The sequence below is a fragment of the Chelon labrosus genome (assembly GCF_963514085.1).
Source record: "Chelon labrosus genome assembly, chromosome: 2".
Lineage (NCBI taxonomy): Eukaryota > Metazoa > Chordata > Actinopteri > Mugiliformes > Mugilidae > Chelon > Chelon labrosus.
This window is the reverse complement of record NC_140338.1, coordinates 10,569,489-10,589,577: the sequence shown is the minus strand read 5'-3', so window position 1 is coordinate 10,589,577 and position 20,089 is coordinate 10,569,489. Positions and strand designations below refer to the sequence as shown.

General features: G+C 41.5%; 1 protein-coding gene across 4 annotated transcripts; it reads left to right on the top strand.

Annotated features, from left to right (window-relative positions):
- Positions 1–421: 421 nt before the first annotated feature.
- On the top strand, positions 422–10,613 carry fip1l1b (FIP1 like 1b). Of its 4 annotated transcripts, none has more exons than XM_084566786.1 (16): positions 422–872; positions 2,342–2,396; positions 3,208–3,274; positions 3,363–3,475; positions 3,628–3,692; positions 3,786–3,896; positions 4,223–4,353; positions 5,505–5,617; positions 6,042–6,095; positions 7,855–7,954; positions 8,265–8,421; positions 8,511–8,589; positions 8,895–8,950; positions 9,108–9,297; positions 9,455–9,601; positions 10,334–10,613. In XM_084566786.1, exons 1-16 carry the CDS (start codon positions 794–796, stop codon positions 10,473–10,475), a joined length of 1,659 nt encoding a protein of 552 aa, XP_084422912.1. In that variant the 5' UTR covers positions 422–793; the 3' UTR covers positions 10,476–10,613. The 4 variants fall into 4 exon arrangements, with proteins under 4 accessions (XP_084422912.1, XP_084422913.1, XP_084422910.1 ...); XM_084566787.1 differs by having other exon boundaries at positions 423–872; positions 3,789–3,896; XM_084566784.1 differs by having other exon boundaries at positions 425–872; positions 10,331–10,613.
- The last annotated feature ends 9,476 nt before the right edge of the window (positions 10,614–20,089 follow it).

Below are 20,089 nucleotides of genomic sequence, written 5' to 3'. Positions count from 1 at the left end.
CGTGTAGGTCTCCCTTGTGTCTCTAAAACAGTTGTGACTCATCAGAGAATGGACATGGGCCTTCTGAGGGTATCCTGTGGTGTCTGGCAATGGGATATTGTTAATGGGGGGTCTTTGGGTCCTATGGGTTGAGGGGATGGGCCTCTGTGGATCATCCCACAGATACTTGATCAGTTTGGGATCTAGTGAATTTGGAGGCCAGGTCAACACCTTGTGCTGTTCTTCATGTTTTTTGTTTGTTTGTTTGTTTTTGAGTTGTTCCTAAACCGTTTTTGTGTCAAGGAGTGTCATTGCTATGGGGTGGGGGTGCCTAGTCTGGTCTAGGTGGGTGCTACATGTCTAAGTAACATCCACATGAATGAATGCCAGGTCCAAGGATTTTCCAGCAGAACATTGCATTGTCGCAAGATGGCCAATGTTATTTACTTCTCCTGTCAGTGGTTTTAATGTTGTGGCTGATCGGTGTAGTAAGATTACGTGGCTCAGCACCTGGATGTAGAGTGTTTTGTCATCTTGACCGCTGGGGGGCGCTCTAGTTTCCTGCCCCACCGCTTTGACCTTTAGCGGGACTTTCACAATCTCTTCCGGGTTCACGCTGACTCGCTAAGGGTGCTTGAATCTATGAAGTCGTAATTTAATGTACAAAAACTACACCTCACCCGCTCTAACGGGAGAAATTGAGCTCACAATATATATATATATACATTTTTTTCCTTCTTCACATTTCTAAGCTTGGTCGAAGCTCGTCGCCGGAGTCGCTGGAGTTGTATCTCTCCGTGCTTTATAGCTGAACATGTCTGCGGAGGAAGCGGACAAAACAACCACCACTGATGCTAGCGCTGGAGATGAGGAGGAGGAATGGCTGTATGGAGGTAAAAACAATCCTCTACGGTTTCTCTAGTCCTCCCCTAAACGATAGAGCTGTGAATAAGCGTGTTAGCGGCTATGCTAACAAGCCACGAAGCAACAAGTAACGCTGTCTCCCAGTGACAGCAGTTTGGAGCGTTAGCATGGAAGCTAAGCTAGCATTGACCGTTTGTTTAGCTTCTGTCGGCCGTTTTTTTTTTGCGGCAGGAATACATTTAGAGACACAGACAAACTTTACTGTCATTCAGGTGTAAACAGGTGTACACAAAATGAAATTACGGCACAGTATTAAACTATACACAGGTAGACAGGCCACGTATAGAAGTGGGTAAATGCTCTTTCAGTTAGTTTAGCAGTTTGAAGAGTAGTAGTGTATTGCATAAAACTAAAAAATCCAGCAGTGCAAGAGTGATATGTAGTATTAACAGTAATGCAAATAAAGTACTCTGCAGTATTAGCAGTTGTGCAAATAGTGAATTGTGAAGTGGCAGAACAGGTGTTTTGTCCCAGTGTGCAGAATACAGGATTATATACAATAAACATATAAAGTGCAATAGCTTAAAAACTTGGAACTAGTAGTGCAAAATGATCAGTTTTGCTATGTATTTCTTAAAATGAACATTTTTTGTTTCGTTCTGTAAAGTGCTGACAACATTTCTCTCAAATTTGAAATTAAAATATTGCCATTCAGAGCATTTATTGGCAGAAAATGACAACTGGTCAAAATGACAAACAAGATGCAGTGTTTTCAGACCTAGATTAACGCAAATAAACAACACAACGCTAATATTGTGACCTAGGAAGAGTTTAATCAATCAATCAGTCAATCAACTTTTATTTCCAGACTCATGGTCCAATAAATACACATACCAATACCAACAACAGCACATAGACAAACAACAGGACAGTTAAAAAAGGCAATGATACCAGTGTTTCCACATGGATGACTGGTATCGCACAGTACTAAAACCAGGGTTTGACAACAGCATAAGTTTGGAAATCATTATTGGTGGGATGATCTCAGTCTTTAATCACAGCAGTGTTTTTTTTTTTTTTTTAAATCTTCCTCATAAAATAAGATTTAGTTCAGGTGATCACCTGATCAGTGTCTCAGTAAGTAGAAGGAGGAGGCTTGTGTTGGAATCGAACAAACGCTGGAATGGACTGGCTGCCGTAGATGTAGAGATGCTGATTTAAGAAACATTTGTGGGAGTGGTCTCTTAATTTTGTTCCAGAGCTGTATATAGTGAACTGTACTGGTCAGGACGTTAAAGTGCGTCAGGTAAAGATGATTTCGGTAAACAAACAATATAGGTCCCTAAGATCATCAGGTGTTTCATCCTGTCACTGTCTATTAAATTAGACTTTGAGCACTGGATTAATATTAAATAACAGCTGATGACCCTTAGTCTTGGATAAAGCTGAAATACCTTTCTTGCATTAATTGTGTTTTAATTTAATCTTTTTGTTCCAGATGAGTCGGAGGGCAAAGAAGAGGATGAAGAAGCCAAACTGAACGCTGCAGTCAGGTAACCAGATCGCGTCATTAGGCACCTGTTCAAATACAAAGAGGAAGTTGTGTTCACGGGATAAAAACTGAATTTGAGGACAACACATACGCGCAGGAATTACGTCTTAGTGGGCAGCCATGCGACGTACCCAGGGAACGGTTTAGGGAGTTTTAGGTGCTTCCTTCAAGGCACCTCAGACATGGACATAGAGGGGATTTGAACCAGTGACCTTTTGGTCCTGAAGCTGCTTCTCTAACCACTGAGATACCTTGTGTATGAGTAACTCATATATGAGCATATAAAGCCGCCGTTAATCCTGATTACACTTGTCTTCAATGCAGGTGAAGCAGATTAAAACAATTTTCTTGGAAAAAGTGAGAAAAAAATTAAAAATTCTTTCATATTACATCGGACCAAGTCATAGATGTATGACTGAGGGATGTTTTTTTATTTGAAATCCACATCGTAATGAAGAAAATACCCAACAACGAACCAGAATCATATTAAACACACAGCATTTCAAGGACGTATACACTTTCCACTTCTCTCAAGCATCTTCACATTTAGTTTTCTGAAGCTTCATGTCAAATGTGTTTCACTTCTCTCCTAGCAACTACGCCTTTAGCATTAATTGCTATAATATTTGTAGATGTAGAACGTAGAAACCCAGAGAGGAGTTCAGAAAATATGCCCCCAAATATGATTAACAATGCGTTAGAAATCTTGTGCCAGGAAGTGTTCGCTTTTTGCTCAGGTAACGACCAAATAATCACGCTAATGACTTGCGCCCTGGGAATCGTAATGTTTTGTTGATTCGTTTTACCTGCAGTGCGCCCGCTGTCGCTGTAACAGACGACGGTGCGCCACACGCTACAGGAAATGGCGTGGCCTCCGAGGTAAGTAACTCACGTGTACACTCTTAGAAACTCATATTTGCAGTTGTCTCATCCCTTTTTTTTTTCTCCTCTTGTTCTGGACTTTAAGGGGACAGGTGAAGCTGCAGGCGAAGACGCGGACAGTGACAGCGACAGCGATGATGACGATGATGATGTCCGCGTCACCATTGGCGACATAAAAACTGGAGCACCACAATATGCGTAGGTTCCAGCCTCGTTGCGATGTATTACTGATGGTTCCGTTATTTGTTGGCGTCTTTTAAATAACCTGCCAGGGATAAAAGTTCTCTCACAACTTGAGTGCCTCTTGAGAAGTTGCTCACAGGGTTTAATGCTCTTCTTTTTCCTTCAAGGCCTTATGGAGCTCCACCTGTCAACCTCAACATAAAAACACCAGGCTCCAGACCTTATGGACAAGGTTACTTATACCAAATTTTGGCTAAACACAACGTAATAGATCTGCTTTTTGTGTATATTGAAAAACGTCACACGTTGCTTTCGTTATTTTCAGTAGCAGCAAAGCTAAAAGGCGTGGATCTCGACGCACCCGGAAACATAAATGGTGTTCCCGTGCTGGAAGTGGACATGGAGTCGTTTGAGGAGAAACCCTGGAGGAAGCCAGGTGTGTGTTGTTGATTTTGTAGCAAAAAATTAAACAAACCGGGGTCAAATGTGACCCTCTGTCATAGTTCTGTGGCTCCAAAATCAGGGCTGTTATTGAAAGTATAGTCTGCGTGTTTCATGTTTCATAAATGTATTGTAGGTAACTATATACATATACAAGACTTGTACCTGGACATTGGACCCGCTTTCCAATTCAAGCTTAAAATAACATTAAATACTCAATAAAATAAAATGGACACCTGCCTCTGAATCCATCTCGGCTCTTCATTGCAGTGCTTCCTATTCAGTTTGTTTGACCGAATTTGTGTGTGTTCTTCTCTGCAGGAGCGGATCTGTCCGACTACTTCAACTACGGCTTCAATGAAGACACGTGGAAGGCGTACTGTGAGAAACAGAAGAGGCTGCGTATGGGCCTGGAGGTCTCTACAGTCGGCCCGGTGACGAGCAAGATCACTGTAAGCAGAGGTTGCGCTAGACCTTTTTCGTTGTCGGTCATTTTGACTGACAGGGTCATAAAAATCCCGTCATAGTCTATTTTTTATAAATGATAATAATGCAGTTCAATAGCATTTAATTTTCATTAAAATTTCATTAACTTTTAGTACTTTTTCAGTATTGACAGTATTGACTTTAAATGGTAGGAAAAAATAAAGTTCGGGCTGCCGAACTAGGACTGCTAGCGCTAACAGCTCTTAGACGGTACCGTAGGGTTGAAGTGCTTCGGTGGTATGCTAACTCTTTTATTTTGCACAAAAACTCATCAGTCCTAGCAACGTGCTTTCATCCGATTCCTCCATTTTGGTAGCCGTAGCCGCATAGACAGAGACATATATTCGTCTGTGGTTAGCCGAGCTCTGACGTGTGCATCAGTATAATCGGTGTACCAGGAAATCGTGCCCTGATAAAAGTTCCGCGATGTTTGGAACGCAAACTGCGATTAGAGACAAGAGCCAATTAATAACGTCACTCGCCACCAAGTGTTCAGGGGTGTGAATTGCAATCTGTCAAAATGACGGATGGCCTTCAGATTTTTCCGTCACAGTTTAAAAAAAAAACGGTCAATGAATATTCGGTTAGCGCGACCCCTGACTGTTTCTTTCTTATCCTTCAGCGCGTCCAGCATTTCACCAGCTTTGTTTTTTCTTCTTAAGCATCTCCGTGACAATTCAATGTTCTGCTGGGAAACTTTTGGACCTGGCATTCATTCATGTGGATGTTACTTAGACTTGTAGCACCCACCTAGACCAGACCAGGCACCCCCATCCCATAGCAATGACACTCCTTGATGGCAGCAGACATCCCCAGCAGGATGCAGCCTGACTAATCTTCATTTATTCTTTAATTGCATAGGCAGCTCTTGTACTTACAGCTATTATGTGTAGCTGCAGAATAACAGTGTACAGTTTTTATATATAGTGTACATTTCTATATATCAATATGTTGTAGTGTAGTAGATGGAGTAGTGCAGTTGCAGTTAGTTAGTTATTGTGTGTGTGTTGTCAGACATGTGGCACAAAGGGACCTGGAGAAACAGCATCTCAAATTGAAGTGACGGCGAACACGATTTGAATCTTGAATAACAAACTCATGGCGTCTTCCTCCTCAGGTGCAGCAGGGCCGGACAGGTAATGAAAAGGACATTCTGCCTGTTCACACCTCCAAGCCGGACTTCACTTCCCCCGTCAACCTGTACAAGTCTGCAGTCAGTCAGGTCACCAGGTAACGCATCTGCTTTTATCTTCACCTGGGGGAAAAGCACACTTGCAGTATTCAAAATGCGTAAATAAACCATTGGTGTGTAGGGGTGGATGAGGGTGCTAGTAAATGGGGAGTAAAGGGTGATGCAATATAAAATTAACTGGCCGTCATCAGAGGAAGGAAGATGAATACATTTTAGTCATGGTCGGCCAATAGATGCTGGTTCTCTTTAATTAAGCTGTTAAAAGAAAACATTTCATATGATTACTTGTTGAAACTCATCCTGCTCAGACACTGTGTAGACTCGTAAAGACAAAAACACACCTGACCACCACCACCATGCCTGTGGTTAAAATATAGGTCACCTTCCCATGGGCTGTATGTGTGTGCTTGTGTGTGCTAGTTGTTACTCTCATCACCCCTGTCCTTTGTTTCAAAATGGTAGGATCTCTCCCCCTCAGTGGACTGGCCCGCCTGATCAGGACATGTTCTATTATACGTAAGTGGGCATGGCCTTGTCCCTGCAAGGTTCAACGAGCCTGATGGGAAATGTGTAGATGTTAAAAAAGGGGGCCTGCTGTTTTTGCTTTTGTTTTTTTTTGTTTTTTTTCGGTTTTTTTTACTTGACCACAGAACATCTGGTTCTACACCCAAGACCCTAAACATTTCCTTACTTCCTCTGCGCTCTCGACAGCTGAATTAATGTGATTTTGGTGGTCAAAGGTCCCTGTCGCTTCACATCTGTCCCATTACTGTGAACACTGGCGCAAAAGTTCATTTGGGCTCGAGCCTCGAAGGTTATTTTTGACCTCACAAAACATAAATAAGGCCTTAAGTCAAGAGTTCATACACTACTTACGACAAAACCTGACACAAACGTCACAATTTTATCAAACGATGAAGTGACTTCTTATCCAAAATAGGGGGTGACAGTACGGGAGTCAATTTCACTGTTGGTAATGTGATAGGGACGGGATAGAGCAAATAATCAACGGGAGCGGGCGGTAGTGGGACGGAGCCGGAGATTAGATTAAAAAATGACCCATGTACAGCCTAAGTGCAGCCTAAATTTCCGAGGCAACCTCAGTGATTTGGCCGCGATTAACCAAACATGCTACAGGGGGGCAAGTTGGGCAACAGAGTCTGATAACTTCAGACAACAATATAGGGAGCGGGACGGGATCTGGGAGTCTTTCTCTCGGGATTTTGCGGGACAGGGGCAGTCACGTGATCGGGATATGAGGGGAGTATTTTTGTGGGCTCGGGATGGGATGGGAGCGACAATTGATTCCCGTGTCACCCTCTAATCCAGAAGTTCAAAGGTCAGCCTCAGTAATCTATTCAAAAAACTTCCAAGTCTTCACTACATATATTGCAGTTCTCTCTTTTCTTTTTTTGATTGATGTCTTGATTTTGTTGTGGTTCTGTAGCACATGTTTTTTTTATTTTCCTCAAGTTGTTATTTAATCGCCTTGGTTTCAGTGGGATGTTGAGTTATGACATAACTCAGTCAAGGGGCGTTTGAACTGGTTTCTGTACTCTGGTGTCGCACTAGTTTGAAATTTCACATGGTTTTATTGAACATTTTTCACCAGAGAAGAGGAGGCGGTTGTTCTTATAGCTAGACTCACAAATAAGCCGGGCCGTCCGTTTTTGGCTGATGTATGTATTTTCTGTACAGATAAATCATTGTCATATCTGGGGGATCTATTTCGAGACTGTTCATGTTTTATGTGTCTGTCAAAAAGGTACGGCCAGCTGAACAGCAACAAAAATCCTGTAGTGACCGTACTACTGTATTAGTCGTTGGAAATAGGGATGCGCCGATTTTCGGCCGAAAAACCGAAAATGCACTTTCGGGCCATTTTCGGCCGAAAATTGCTGCGGTTGTTGCTTGCACATGTTGTTCCGGCAATTCCGGAAAACCCGGAAATGTATCTTCGAAACAACACAGCCGAAACGGGATGTTGTGATGATGCAAGCAACAACCGCAGCAATTTTCGGCCGAATATGACCCAAAAGTGCATTTTCGTTTTTTCGGCCGAAAATTTTCGGTGCATCCCTAGCTGGAAAGCTTTGCAGCATGTGGGTGATTCGGGGCTACAGCGTTATAGACTTTCACTCGGGTTTGTAGTTAATGTATGTTTTCGCTTCTAGTGTATGTATGAACATAGATGGGGTCTACCTGAGCGTGTCGCTTGTTCTGTGTTCTGCTCGGTGCCCTGATGTCCGTCTTTTTCCTATTGGGTTTTTTCTAGGAAGACGAGCGGCACCATAGACGTGATCGGTGGACAGACCGCCACGATCAGCAGGGTTGAGGGACGACGCAGACACAATCTTGAAGGCAACAATATCCAGGTAAGAGAAGCAGATGATGAGGTTCAAGACTGTAATAATCCACCCAAGAAAAATCCACTTTGCATTCAGATTATTTAAAATTTTATACAAAAATTCACAAACACTGGCATGTAAAGGGTTAAAACTGTGAACTGAATCAAATATTTGGTATTTATGATCAGAACTGGAATTGATTTAAAGATTTATATGAAAGGAAGTGGGGGAAAAAAAATATTATTATGTTCTATTTTTATTTCCGTTTTTGACACTTTTGACTTTAAAGTTAGAGTGTGAGGGTTAAAGCCCGTCTGCCCCGTCTGTTGTCGAGCAGGTGATCTCTGAGCACTCAACGTCCGAGGCTGAACCCACCCCTGCTAAGATGCCCGCTTTCTTCCCTCCCGGACCGCTTCCTCCGAACATACCGCCGCCTCCGTTTCTCCCTCCGCCGCCAACCGTCAGCACTGCACCACCGCTCATCCCCCCGCCCAGTGAGTTGAGTTTCTGCTCTGTTTCTCTGCATTTATACCACTGCTCTGCTTTCACTGAATTCACTGTCTCTTTGTTCTTTTTCTCGTAGGGTTGCCCATTACTGTCCCTCCTCCTGGTTTTCCTCCTCCACCTAGTGGGCCTCCTCCTATTCTCCCCACTATGGACAGGTAAAACACATGGAAACAACCTTGAGAGAGACATGCAGCTGATTTAAAAAAAGAAAACCTTATTTTGGAATCTAAAGTGGAATTTAAAGTATTTTTTTTTACTTTAATTGATTATTCTATGGTTTAGTTGTAAACCTTACAACCCTAGAGTTAATGTGGAAGAGCTAACACCCATGTTTGCCGCGTGGCTTTTCCCCATAAACTGTTGGCACATGTGGTCATTGCAGTGGTGAGCATACAACAACAAACACACACATACACACACTACAGCATGTGTAATGTGTTGCTGTTCTCCGTTTCCACAGTGGCCACCCTGGAGGTTACGACGGACGCTCTGTCCCTCCGTACCCGTTCCCTCAAGGTAACGGCATCTTGTTTAACGGGTGCAACTTCATTAATAAAATGCAACACTGGGGTTGTGTAGTGATTTGTGTCAAGACCTAAGAATTTAATTTAAAAGCACCACTAGGTTTCTTTTTCCGCTAAACATTTCATACGCTCACTCGCCTCTTTTCCAGGTGCTTACCCTCCACCCATGGCTGGAGGTGTGCCCCCTCCATGGCCCCCGATGATGGACAACTCCAAACCGTGGGACTACTATCCCCGTCGAGACGACAAGCGAGAGAAGGAGAGAGAAAGACCCAGAGAGAGGACACACGAGCGGGAGAGGGAGAGGGAGCACAGCCCTTCAGCTATGAGCTACACAAGGTGAGAGGAACCAAAACCAGGACAAAAACACCACGTTCATAAAACAAGTCATTCACAGATGAACGCTGAATGCTGCAAATACAGAGGAAATGGTGGAAAAATGTGTTGTGTGGTAACGCCATAACGTGAGAGCTCTTTGCTCTTTCTGCCGCCACAGCGACGAGGAGCGGTATCGTTACCGCGAGTATCAGGAACGCGGCTACGGAGAGCGCCATCGCGACCGATCGAGCCGAGAGAAGGAGGAAAGGCACAGAGAGAGGCGGCACAGAGAGAAAGAAGAGGGACGCCACAAGTCTTCTCGCAGGTATTTGAGGAAGACGACAACATTTCCCTGTTTCTGTTTTGTAACTGGCTTCAGACACCATTGGGGCACGCATTCAGCTATCCTGTATTTTTATGCTGAGTGAGCGTATGCTGTTGTTGCCCTCTCTGTTCTGCTCTTCATTGCTGTTCATTGGTAAAGTGTAAAGTCCAGAAACCCCTGCCCAGTGTTGCCTGAGGTAGCGGGATGTTTGCCAAACACGCAGTTTAAAAAAAAAACAAGAAAGTCATCCTGTAGCTGTGTGTGATTTCACCAACTACACATGATTAATGAAAGGCTTCTCGTTTATGGCCAGCGAACGCATTTATTTTTTTTTTTAATTGGTGAAATTAAGGCATCCAGTTTTTAAAAAGTTGCTGACACACGGTGTTTGGCTGTGAAAGTGTATCACGGTGTTCTTTATGTTTTGTTTTTTTTGCCTCTCCCCACCTTCTCTCAACCTTCATCCCCTGCCAAATACCTCCTTCATCCTCCCTCCCTCCCCTCTGCCTTTTCTAATCTGCCAACACGCTGCCTCGCTGTCATTCTTCGTCCTCTTGTCCCTTCTCCGTTTCCCATCCTCTCCTCTTTTGACCTTATTGATCTTCCCTTCTTTCTTTGTCTCGTCTTCTGTTCTCGTCTGCCCTTTACTTCCCGCCGCTTGTCTTTTCTTGCTCCACCTCGCCTCCTCTCCTCTGCCCTTTTGGCTATCTCACCCCTCTCCCCCATTAGCAGCAGTAGCAGGAGGAGGCATGACAGCGAGGAAGGCGACAGTCACCGGAGGCACAAACACAAGAAGAGCAAGAGGAGCAAGGAGGGCAAGGAGGCCAGCGAGGAGATCAGCGCAGACCAAGAGAACCAGGACGCCATGGAGTAGTGACCATCGCCCCCCGACTGTCCTCTTTCTGTTCGTCTCCACGGGCCGGAACGAGAGAAAAACGAGCAAGAGACCAACAACACCAGAAAGTTGCGGGCGATCGATGCGTCACTCCCCTCTCCATCAATCTCCATCCTCCTCCATCCCGCTGTCGTCCATCCTCACCATCACTTCAGAATTGATGGAGCAGAGAAGAAGCCGACACCGGACAGAGCATCAGTCAGTCCCCAACCACGTTTCCCAGCCCAGTTCTCAGAGCGGTACAATTAGATCATGCTCAGAGATTTCACTGTACATTCAGGATGATTCGCATTGTTTTCTCTTTTTTTTTTCTGTTATTTGTCTTTGTTGTCCTTTTGTTCTCGTCCTGTATGAAGCCCTTTATAGAGAGCTTTCTGTTGAGTTCAATTAAAAAAAAAAAACACTTTTGATAAAATGTTGTTTTGTGACCTTTTTCTAAATAAATAGTCCATTAAGAATTATTAATTATCAGTTTAGGTGAAATACTTGAAAGTTCGAGTTCCGCATTCGCATTTGAATCTGCGTTAAGGAGGAGATGCAGTTCAATAAACAATATTAAATCTGCTCACCACCGACAGTTGTGTTCAAAATAATAGCAGTCCCACATCACTAGCAAGACAAATCACAGTTTTTGTTAGAATTTCAACTTCTAAACTGCAAGTAAGTTTCTCGAAGGTTTAGTAAAGGTATAGAAAACCACCAGACCCAACAGGCATGACGTGCATGCTGCTGATTCTGTGAAACTGAATCATTTACTGAAAGGGGCGTGTTAAAAAAAATAGCTGTGCCGAGTTCAATTAGTGAGGTCATTGATTATGTGAAAAAAAATAGGTGTTAAACCGGTGGCCCTTATTTAAGGATCAAGGCAACTGACGCTGCATATGCTGGCTGTGCATTTGTCCTTGAAAAACAGTAAAATGGGTTCAAGACACTGTTCAGAAGAAGAGCGTTCTTTGATTAAGAAATGAATAAAAGAGGGGAAAACCTGTAAAGAAGTGCAGAAAATGATAGGCTGTTCAGCTAAAATGATATAAAATGCTTTAAAATGGCAGCCAAAACCAGAAAGGCGAGGAAGGAAAATAAAAAAAACGACTATTCGAATGGAGCGGAGAATAACCAAAATGGCAAAGGCTCAGGCAATGATCAGCTCCAGGAGGATCAAAGAAGATCTAAGATTGCCTGTGAGTACTGTAACAATCAGACGACGTCTATGTGAAGCCAAGCTACCAGCAAGAAGCCCCTGCAAAGTCCCATTGTTAAAAAAAAATACATGGGCTGAAGCGGTTACAATTTGCCAAAGAACACATTGACTGGCCTAAAAAGAAATGGCGTAATATTTTGTGGACTGATGAGTAAGATTGTTATTTTTGGGTCTAAGGGCCACAGACAGTTTGTCAGACGTCCTGCAAACACTGAATTCAAGCCACAGTACACAGTGAAGATGGTGAAGCATGGTGGTGCAAGCATCGCGATATGGGGATGTTTCTCGTACTATGGTGTTGGTTCTATTTATCGCATACCAGGGATCATGGATCAGTTCGAGAACATCAGAATACTGGAAGAAGTCATGTTGCCGTACGCTGAAGAGGAAATGCCCTTGAAATGGGTGTTTCAAAAAGACAATGACCCCAAACACACCAGCAAGCGAGCAAAATCATGGTTCCAGACAAACAGAATTCAAGTAATGGAGTGGCCAGCACAATCCCCAGACCTTAATCCCATAGAAAACTTGTGGGCTGACATAAAAAAATGCTGTTCATGAGGCAAAACCAAGGAATGCAGAGGAATTGTGGAACGTAGTACAATTGTCTTGAGCTGCAATACCTGTTTACCGGTGCCAGAAGTTGGTCGACTACTAAATATTAGTTTATGATTCTCAGGAAAGTTGAATCTTCTAGCATCTCTTAGTTTATACAGTACATTTTTGAGTTTGTAAAGAAAGATGTCAACACTGCTATTTTTTTGAACATTATATTTCTTGACTTTCTGTAAAATATTATCAAATTCAATAACTTTTTCCAATTTTCTTGCTTTGAAATGGAATGTGCAGTGTCCCCAATGCATTTGTGTTCATTAAAATACAATTTATTTGAAGAATTTTGAGTTTTACTCACCTTGTTAAACACACTGCTATTATTATGAACATAACTGTACATTAATGATATGAAACATGAGGCACCGCAGTTGTGCTTAAGAAAAACTTGGAAATATGGAACATTGCATGGTAATTGCACTGACATTATTTGAATAATTACACTAGTTTTACTACTACTGTTAATTCCTATTTAGTGAATTATTGTTGCTGTCAATCAGGGACTTTGATTAAATATGAAAGCAGCATTTAGAAATAAAAATGGGAAAGTCTGAGGAAAAGCAATGATCAGTTTTGATGTATATATTTATTGTGCCTATGAATGATTAGGGAGCACATACCTGCAAAAGTACAACATGTACACAACAGCCTCTGCCAGATTGCATGTTGCATGTGATCGGATCAACTTGGCTCAAACGGGTCAAAGTCTCCCCTTTGTCCTCACCCCGGATTGTTTGCTTTAGTTACATCAGCGGGTCTGCACCCTGAATATATAAGCTGCATGCAGAGGTTTTGGAAGACAAACAAGGGAGCACGTACGGGAGCTGCTGAAAGACACCTTGAGAAAACGAGAGAAGACCCATCCGAGAAGATGAAGTGTGCTGCTGTTTTTGTGTTGCTGAGTCTTGTCTCGCTGGGAAGCTCTGCTCCCCTCAGCGGCTGTGAAAGTCTCTTAAAACCAATAACCGTCAGCAAAAAAGAAGTAAGTTCTGTACTGCTTTGCATAAAAAGCATCCTGCTCCAGGGGTTTTAATTATTGATTGGCTTAATATAAAGTTTATTTTAAGTCAGAAACCTGTGAGCAACAAAATATGTAATATTTTTATCGGACACAATCAAATAGTGCAAATTCCTCTGCTTGTGCTTCACTGCAGGCAAAAATAATTCAGTGTGTCAAAGTTTTCTGGTGTTTTGTTCAGCCTCATGGTTATGAATGATTCCTTATTAGCTTTTCTTTGTTTATCTGTAGATAAATTTAACATTTCTGTGTGTTCAGCCCACCTACTGCACTACACTCAGCCACTAATTAGATTTATTTAATTTATGTCAACCAACTCAACACAGACTTTCTTTTCCTTATAATTTAAATACCATTATATTTTTATTTCTAGAATGTATTAATTATAAGTAGTAATTGTGCACACTGTGGAACATCTGCAAGCTCCTAGACCACATGTGTCAAACATATGGCCCACGGACCAAAAGCGGCCCACCAGAGGGACTAATCTGACCCACAGCATGAATTTGCAAAGTGCGAAAATTACATAGAAGACTGCAGTTTTCTAATGAAAATTACTGTTTTCCCTCATTTGTTCACTGTTTTCGTTAGAGAAGTGAACAGAATACAACACTAAGACCCAGGACTAAACAGCAGACAGCAATCAGCCCTAATATCTTTTTTGTTTTTTTGAAGGATAGTTTATTAAATGTAAACATTCTCCTAAATTACTTGTACTTCTTTGCACTAAAACAAAAAAATATCTTGAGTTGTTGTTACTTATAGGTTATTATGCCATTATCTTACTGGTCTGGCCTGCTTGAGATCAAATTGGGCTGTATGTGGCCCCTGAACTAAAATGAGTTTGACTATATAACACTGACCCACATGACTTACATAAAGACTTAAAGTCAATACATGTGTTGTATTCTGTGTGGTGTCTTCCAGGTTTTGGGTGAGTGGCTGTACATCGGGTCGAGCTCTAACATCCCCGGGAGCCGCTCCCTGGGCCACTTGCTGAACAGTGTCTGGTTTAACATCACTGAAAGCACTGAGAGCAACATCCTGGATGTTCTCCAGGTTCAGAGAACGTAAGGCTATTGCAAGACATGCCACTTTGTTAACCCTTTACAAGTACTGTCACGACGCAGATCAGCTATGAGAAGTTATTTTCTTTAACCAAACGTTGAAGCTTTGACTGCGTTTCAAAACAGTCAGTTGAACATTAGCTCTGCCTACAGTGTCTGGCAGACGTATCATTTGATAAACGGTGGATTGTATATCAATAACTGTGCGCAGATAGAGATTTTGAGAGGGAACTGGGGTATTCAGACATGCTGAAACAATACTGTCAATCCATGAAGATACAAATGATTTCATCAGGGGGTTATAGGCTCAGTCACTTGACAGACTGAGAGAAAAATCGTCAAGATTGCCACCTTGGAGTCTTCGGCACTTATCTCTTGGAGATTCCAGGTAAATGAGTCTGAAGAAAAGCATAATAAGGAGCTGAATGATGCTAAAATGCGAAGAAAATCACAAAATGATCATCTTCTGTGAGATAATTGCTACATGAAGCAAGCTCAACATGCAGTGCATATAGTCATGTGATTAGTTTATTCTGTTAACATGATTACAGCAGCTTTAAGTATGTTAAATTTAATACACAGGTGTAGCAGTTTATGTGAAGTCTCTTCATTCAGCTAGCATTGTATAACATGATGTTCTGATTCTATTCTTCACAGACATGGCGAATGTTCAGGCTTGAAATACAGCGTGATTTTTGAAAACAGCGCGATGATAATTGGTGAGTGAAGAATAGCCATAGGGGAATTATCTTAAATGGAGACCCGTGTTAATAGTTTATCCTGTTTGTATTTATGTTTTCTACACAGAGCAACCTTTCTACCTCAAGGATGTCTTCCTGACTGCTGACTGTTCCGACTGTCTGGTTATCTATGAAGAAGTTATCTCTGGGGAAAATGAATATAACTCTCTCCTCGTGTTCAGTGAGAAACTATCCCTTATCTGTCCTAAACACATTGCAAAACAGAGGATTTGTTTTAAAAAATGCCTCATATTGAATTGAAACTCCTGGGATTATCGCTGTTTCTGACGTCTTTGTTTCCAGGCAGGAGAAAGACTGTCTTACCTGATGCCCTGGAGCTGTTCAAGAAACAAGCTGAATGCCTCCGGATGCCATCACCAATAATACTCGACCCAAACTATGGTGAGAATTTTAACACATGTCCCCATGTCCCCATGTCGTCCCTCCAGAGCTATTGGTTTTATTCTTAATATTTATGTACACAGAAATGTGTCCTGATGACATCCAACCAGTCGAAGGGCTTGATGGGCTCAACTCCTTATTACAGACCAAGATGCTTCGATTTGCAAGAATTCTGGATTTCTTTTTTGATATGTTTGTGAACTGATTTCTAATCACATAATTAAACATTAAATTGGAGCATTTGTATTATTTCAACTAACAAGTTAACTGAAGGTTTGGATGAGTCCACAGTGTCGGCATTAATGGAAATCTAAAATGTTTATTTCAATAAACTTAAACAGCATGATATATATGATATACTAGAACTGCAGTCAAAAAAGAAAAGCAGTCAAGAATGCAAGACATGACTGAGTTGATGCAATGCAATGACATGCAATGACAGCGGCAATTTCTGGAGCTGAACCTATGTAACATGGTAAACATGTATCTGGCCAACAAATCTGGTGCCCCATGTGAGGCATAACTGTACTGTAGCTGTTCATAATTGTACAGAGATAATTCTGCATAGTTTTGGTTGACTCCCAGCTATATTTACAAAAATGCTACTACTCTGTACATTTTGTGAGTTTTAGGAAGTAAAGAGTTGGAAAAGTTGAACTGAAGCCTCTTGAAAGACATACCAAAGAACGAACCAGAAGTCCTGCTGCCTTTCATTTGTCATTATAAGGAGCAATTATGGCTGACACATACATCTACCTGAATAAAAATAAAATAAAATATATACTCGGAAATCTGGTAGAGTACAAGAGTAAAGAGTGTCTTATGTACAATCAACTGCATATTTCATCATGTTAGCAAATAAATCCTGTACATTGTGTGTGCAATGCAGTACAAAACCACCATCATTAGTGCCCTGTGATGTTGCTGAGTGCTAATACAGAATTTCAGTGTATGTACTATAACATTTTAAAATACTAAATTTTGACATGAATTTTGACAGTAAAAAAAACCTGCATCCTGGAGCTGGGTCCTCAGGAGAGCAGTGCAACACTGACCCAATATTACAGTTGTAGTTCTGCGTAAGCCTTTGACGATGCGCAAATGGTCAAAATCACTCATGTACCTAATGTTTTGGCGAATGAGTGGGGATTCGATTCTATAAAAGGCCTTAACAATTGTACACACACAAAGTTAGACAGCAGAATTGCCTCTTCTTTTACCTTTTTGGTTCTTTTTTAAAAAAAAAATTGGCACAATACATTGTTGAAAGTTGTGTTTTTCATGTAAATGGAATTATCAGTTTAGCTGTTTACTTTTAATAAAACCTGCACAGACAGCATGCAAGTGTTGGTCCAATATCTGTAACATTAGTCTGCTAAGAACACTGTAAGCATTATTCTATATAATTCACACCACTAGATAGATAGATTGCTGTTATCTAAAAATTAAAGGCACTCTAACTCATCGGCTATCACAAAATTTCAGTGTATGCACAAACATATAAGCAAAAGCCGTTTGTCCACCCACAAGCTAACATCATCTAGTAGATGCAGTAAATATCAGAAGGTACGCATTTTACACAACTTAAGGTCTCTAAGTGAGTTTAGGAAACTAACTGCATTGACATCAGTGAGCTGGATATATTCTTAAACAAGAGCAGAGAACAGAAGCATAAAACACACTATGAACCTGTACACTGATAGGCTGTCGTTGCTATTGGTAGCTCCAATGGTTGTCCTTGTGGTTGTTGTAGTTGTTGTAGTTGCTGCGGTTGTTGTCATAGATGTCGTCGTTGCTGTTGCTGTTGTCGTCACTGTTGTCGTCGCTGCTGAGGTTACTGGGGCTGCTGTGGTTGAGCGCGTGGTTGGTTCGGTGGCTGTGGTTGTTGTTGGTGATCTGGTTGAGGCTGGCTCCGTATCTGTGAACACACGGACAATTAAAGCTTGTTAATCAGCATCTTTGAATGAGGCACAGGGCGGCCATTGATACTAATGACACCACAGTAATAATAACAATACTGCTGAGCCTTTAATCTTTTGAGGAGGTACAGTTGACCTGAGCGTTCAGCAGCCTACAGCCTGAAAAAACACATCCTATTTAGACCAGGCGTGTCAAACTCATTTTAATTTCGGGGCCCACACACAGCCCAGTTTGATCTCAAGCGGGCCGGACCAGTGACATAATAGCATAATAACAGATTTTTTTTCCATTTGTTTTACATTTAATTAACTATTTTTTTTAATTTTGATTTTAAAAAAAAATAATAATTAAGAAAAATAAGTACAATTTGGGCGCACTGGTGTCTGCTGTTTAGTCCTGGATATCTGTGTTGTGTCCACTTCACTTACTAAAACAGTGGAAAAATTAGGAACAGCAGTTATTTTCATTGAAAAACTGCAGTCCTCTATGTAATATTCACACTCTGCAAATTCATGCGGTCTGGTTTTGGCCGCGGGCCGAGTGTTTGACAGCTGTGTATTAGACTGAACAACATCAGACATGAGCTAAACATACAAGTATTGCACAACTAATTGCATGATATATTCATTTTTTTCTTCTATGTCAAGAGTAAGTTTATTTCCTTCATTTTAGTATAGTTTAGTTGTTTATTTTAGTTGCGTGAAGGGACCTCGCAAAGTAAGTATTTCATTGCCAAGTATGAACCAAAGCCCTTTGCTACTGTTTTCAGTCTATGCTAAGCTAAGCTAACAAGCTACACAGTGTGGCTTCATTTCAGAACTAGGCGAATGCTTGGGGCCCCCAAGCCACCAGGGGGCCCCAAAGCTGCATGTTCATCCTCATCTGAGGAGAATTAAAATGTCCTGTCTTTATCTGTAGCTATCTCGTGTGTTTGTTACATCCCTTTATATGCTTAAAAATAAACGTAGGTCAGGATATAAATAAAATAAACACGTTTTGCACAGACTCCAGTAGTGCACAATTGTCACTTTCTATATTTATATTACTTACTTGCCTATTTTTTATACTTAGTTAGCTAATTTTATTCTATTTTTATACTCTTACTTTTACTGTTTCTGCTTTGGCTTGCACCAGGACCAGGGTAACTAATTTTGTTTCACCTCATGTACCAACATGTGTGTAATGACAATAAAACTCCTTGAATCCATCTAAGGATGAGGAATCTCTTCATTGTAGTTTGACAAACTAGGGGCCCCCAAACAGCATCTTGCTTAGGGCCCCCACGAAGCTAGAAACGGCCCTGCTTCATTTGTTAAAGTACAGATATGAGAGTGGAATCCGTCAAGCAGTTTAAAGAGAGCGTACTGAGTGTCAAACGGATGACGACAGCGTTAGCTTGGCCGTCTGATCTCATGTGCTGTGTTTGTTAAGAGATGGTTCCATGCCACCGAGCTTCTACGTAAATTTGAGTGTGTAATTTCTTCTTGTCAGACTCACAGTTGACTGCAGCAGTGATGTTTTCTGACTTCACCACTGGAGGGGGTTGTGGTCCTTCAGGTCCCAGTTCTAGTTTGGCTTCACACCAGTACTGAGCTCCATCATGTTCTTTGCTAGCAGTGATGTTCAGAGTGAAGTTCTCATTCACTGGTTTATAGGGTTCACTACTTTTAGACTGGAGTTGTTTCAGTGCTGTCTCTCCTCTGTGGAAGGTCACAACAAGGTGTCTAGCAGGAGCTACGTTCTTCACGGTACACTGCAGCTGGTACTGATGAAACTCAATCATCGGCCCAGTGTGATCTACAAAGCTGATGGACACATGTTCTGGAGGCTCTGAGGAGACAAGGATGAAAACAAAGATGTAGAGAGACACACATAGCAAACTAGAGACTATAAATCCCTGTAACTACTGTGAATCTGAACTAGAGAAGAGAATAAATTCTGATTATAAATGATAAAACCATCAATGTTAAAAGTGTTTTGGTCAAGTTTACTCACGGTAGACAGTTACATTCAGGTTGGTACAACACTGTTTATCATCATGAGTGCTGTAATGGCACGTGATAGTTGAGTCCCATTCAGTCACTCTGTCAACGTTCCACACCAACGTAGTTCCATTTCCTGTTACCTCTCCCTGAGATTTTTCCAAACCAGATGTGATGTTCTGGCAGGAATTATGACAAGGAACACATGTAGCAGAGGTTGGGTCTCCATGCTTCACTACCAGACTGGTTGGAGTGAATACAGGTTTATCTGCACAGTTTTTTTCTGTAAGATAAACAACAAATTACATCACATTGACATCAAACACCAACGCTTCTAAAACTGAAATCCTACCAATAGCAATTACAATCATACCTCATATCTCACGTTAGTACCTTGGCAATATAGTTGCGACTAAATCCGCAGACTCAAACATCTCCCCTGCTCTAATTTACAGTATGTTTATTATAGTGTATGTAGTCTACATTTTGTACATACATACGTACACAATAGTCATATAAAATATACATGTATATGCTGAACACTGTGTATTATAGCACTCATCCATGCTTCTCTAATTCAGTAAACAAAGATCTGATCTTCACTGATTTGATTTGATTATTTTTTTGAGACGTAGACTAGTCACTAGCTGC

Coding starts and splice junctions, on each gene's coding strand:
- fip1l1b (XM_084566784.1), top strand. CDS start 794: ATGTCTGCGGAGGAAGCGGACAAAACAACCACCACTGATGCTAGCGCT. Junction 873..2,341: donor GGAGGAATGGCTGTATGGAG/GTAAAAACAATC, acceptor TTTTTGTTCCAG/ATGAGTCGGAGGGCAAAGAA. Junction 3,897..4,222: donor GAAACCCTGGAGGAAGCCAG/GTGTGTGTTGTT, acceptor TCTTCTCTGCAG/GAGCGGATCTGTCCGACTAC.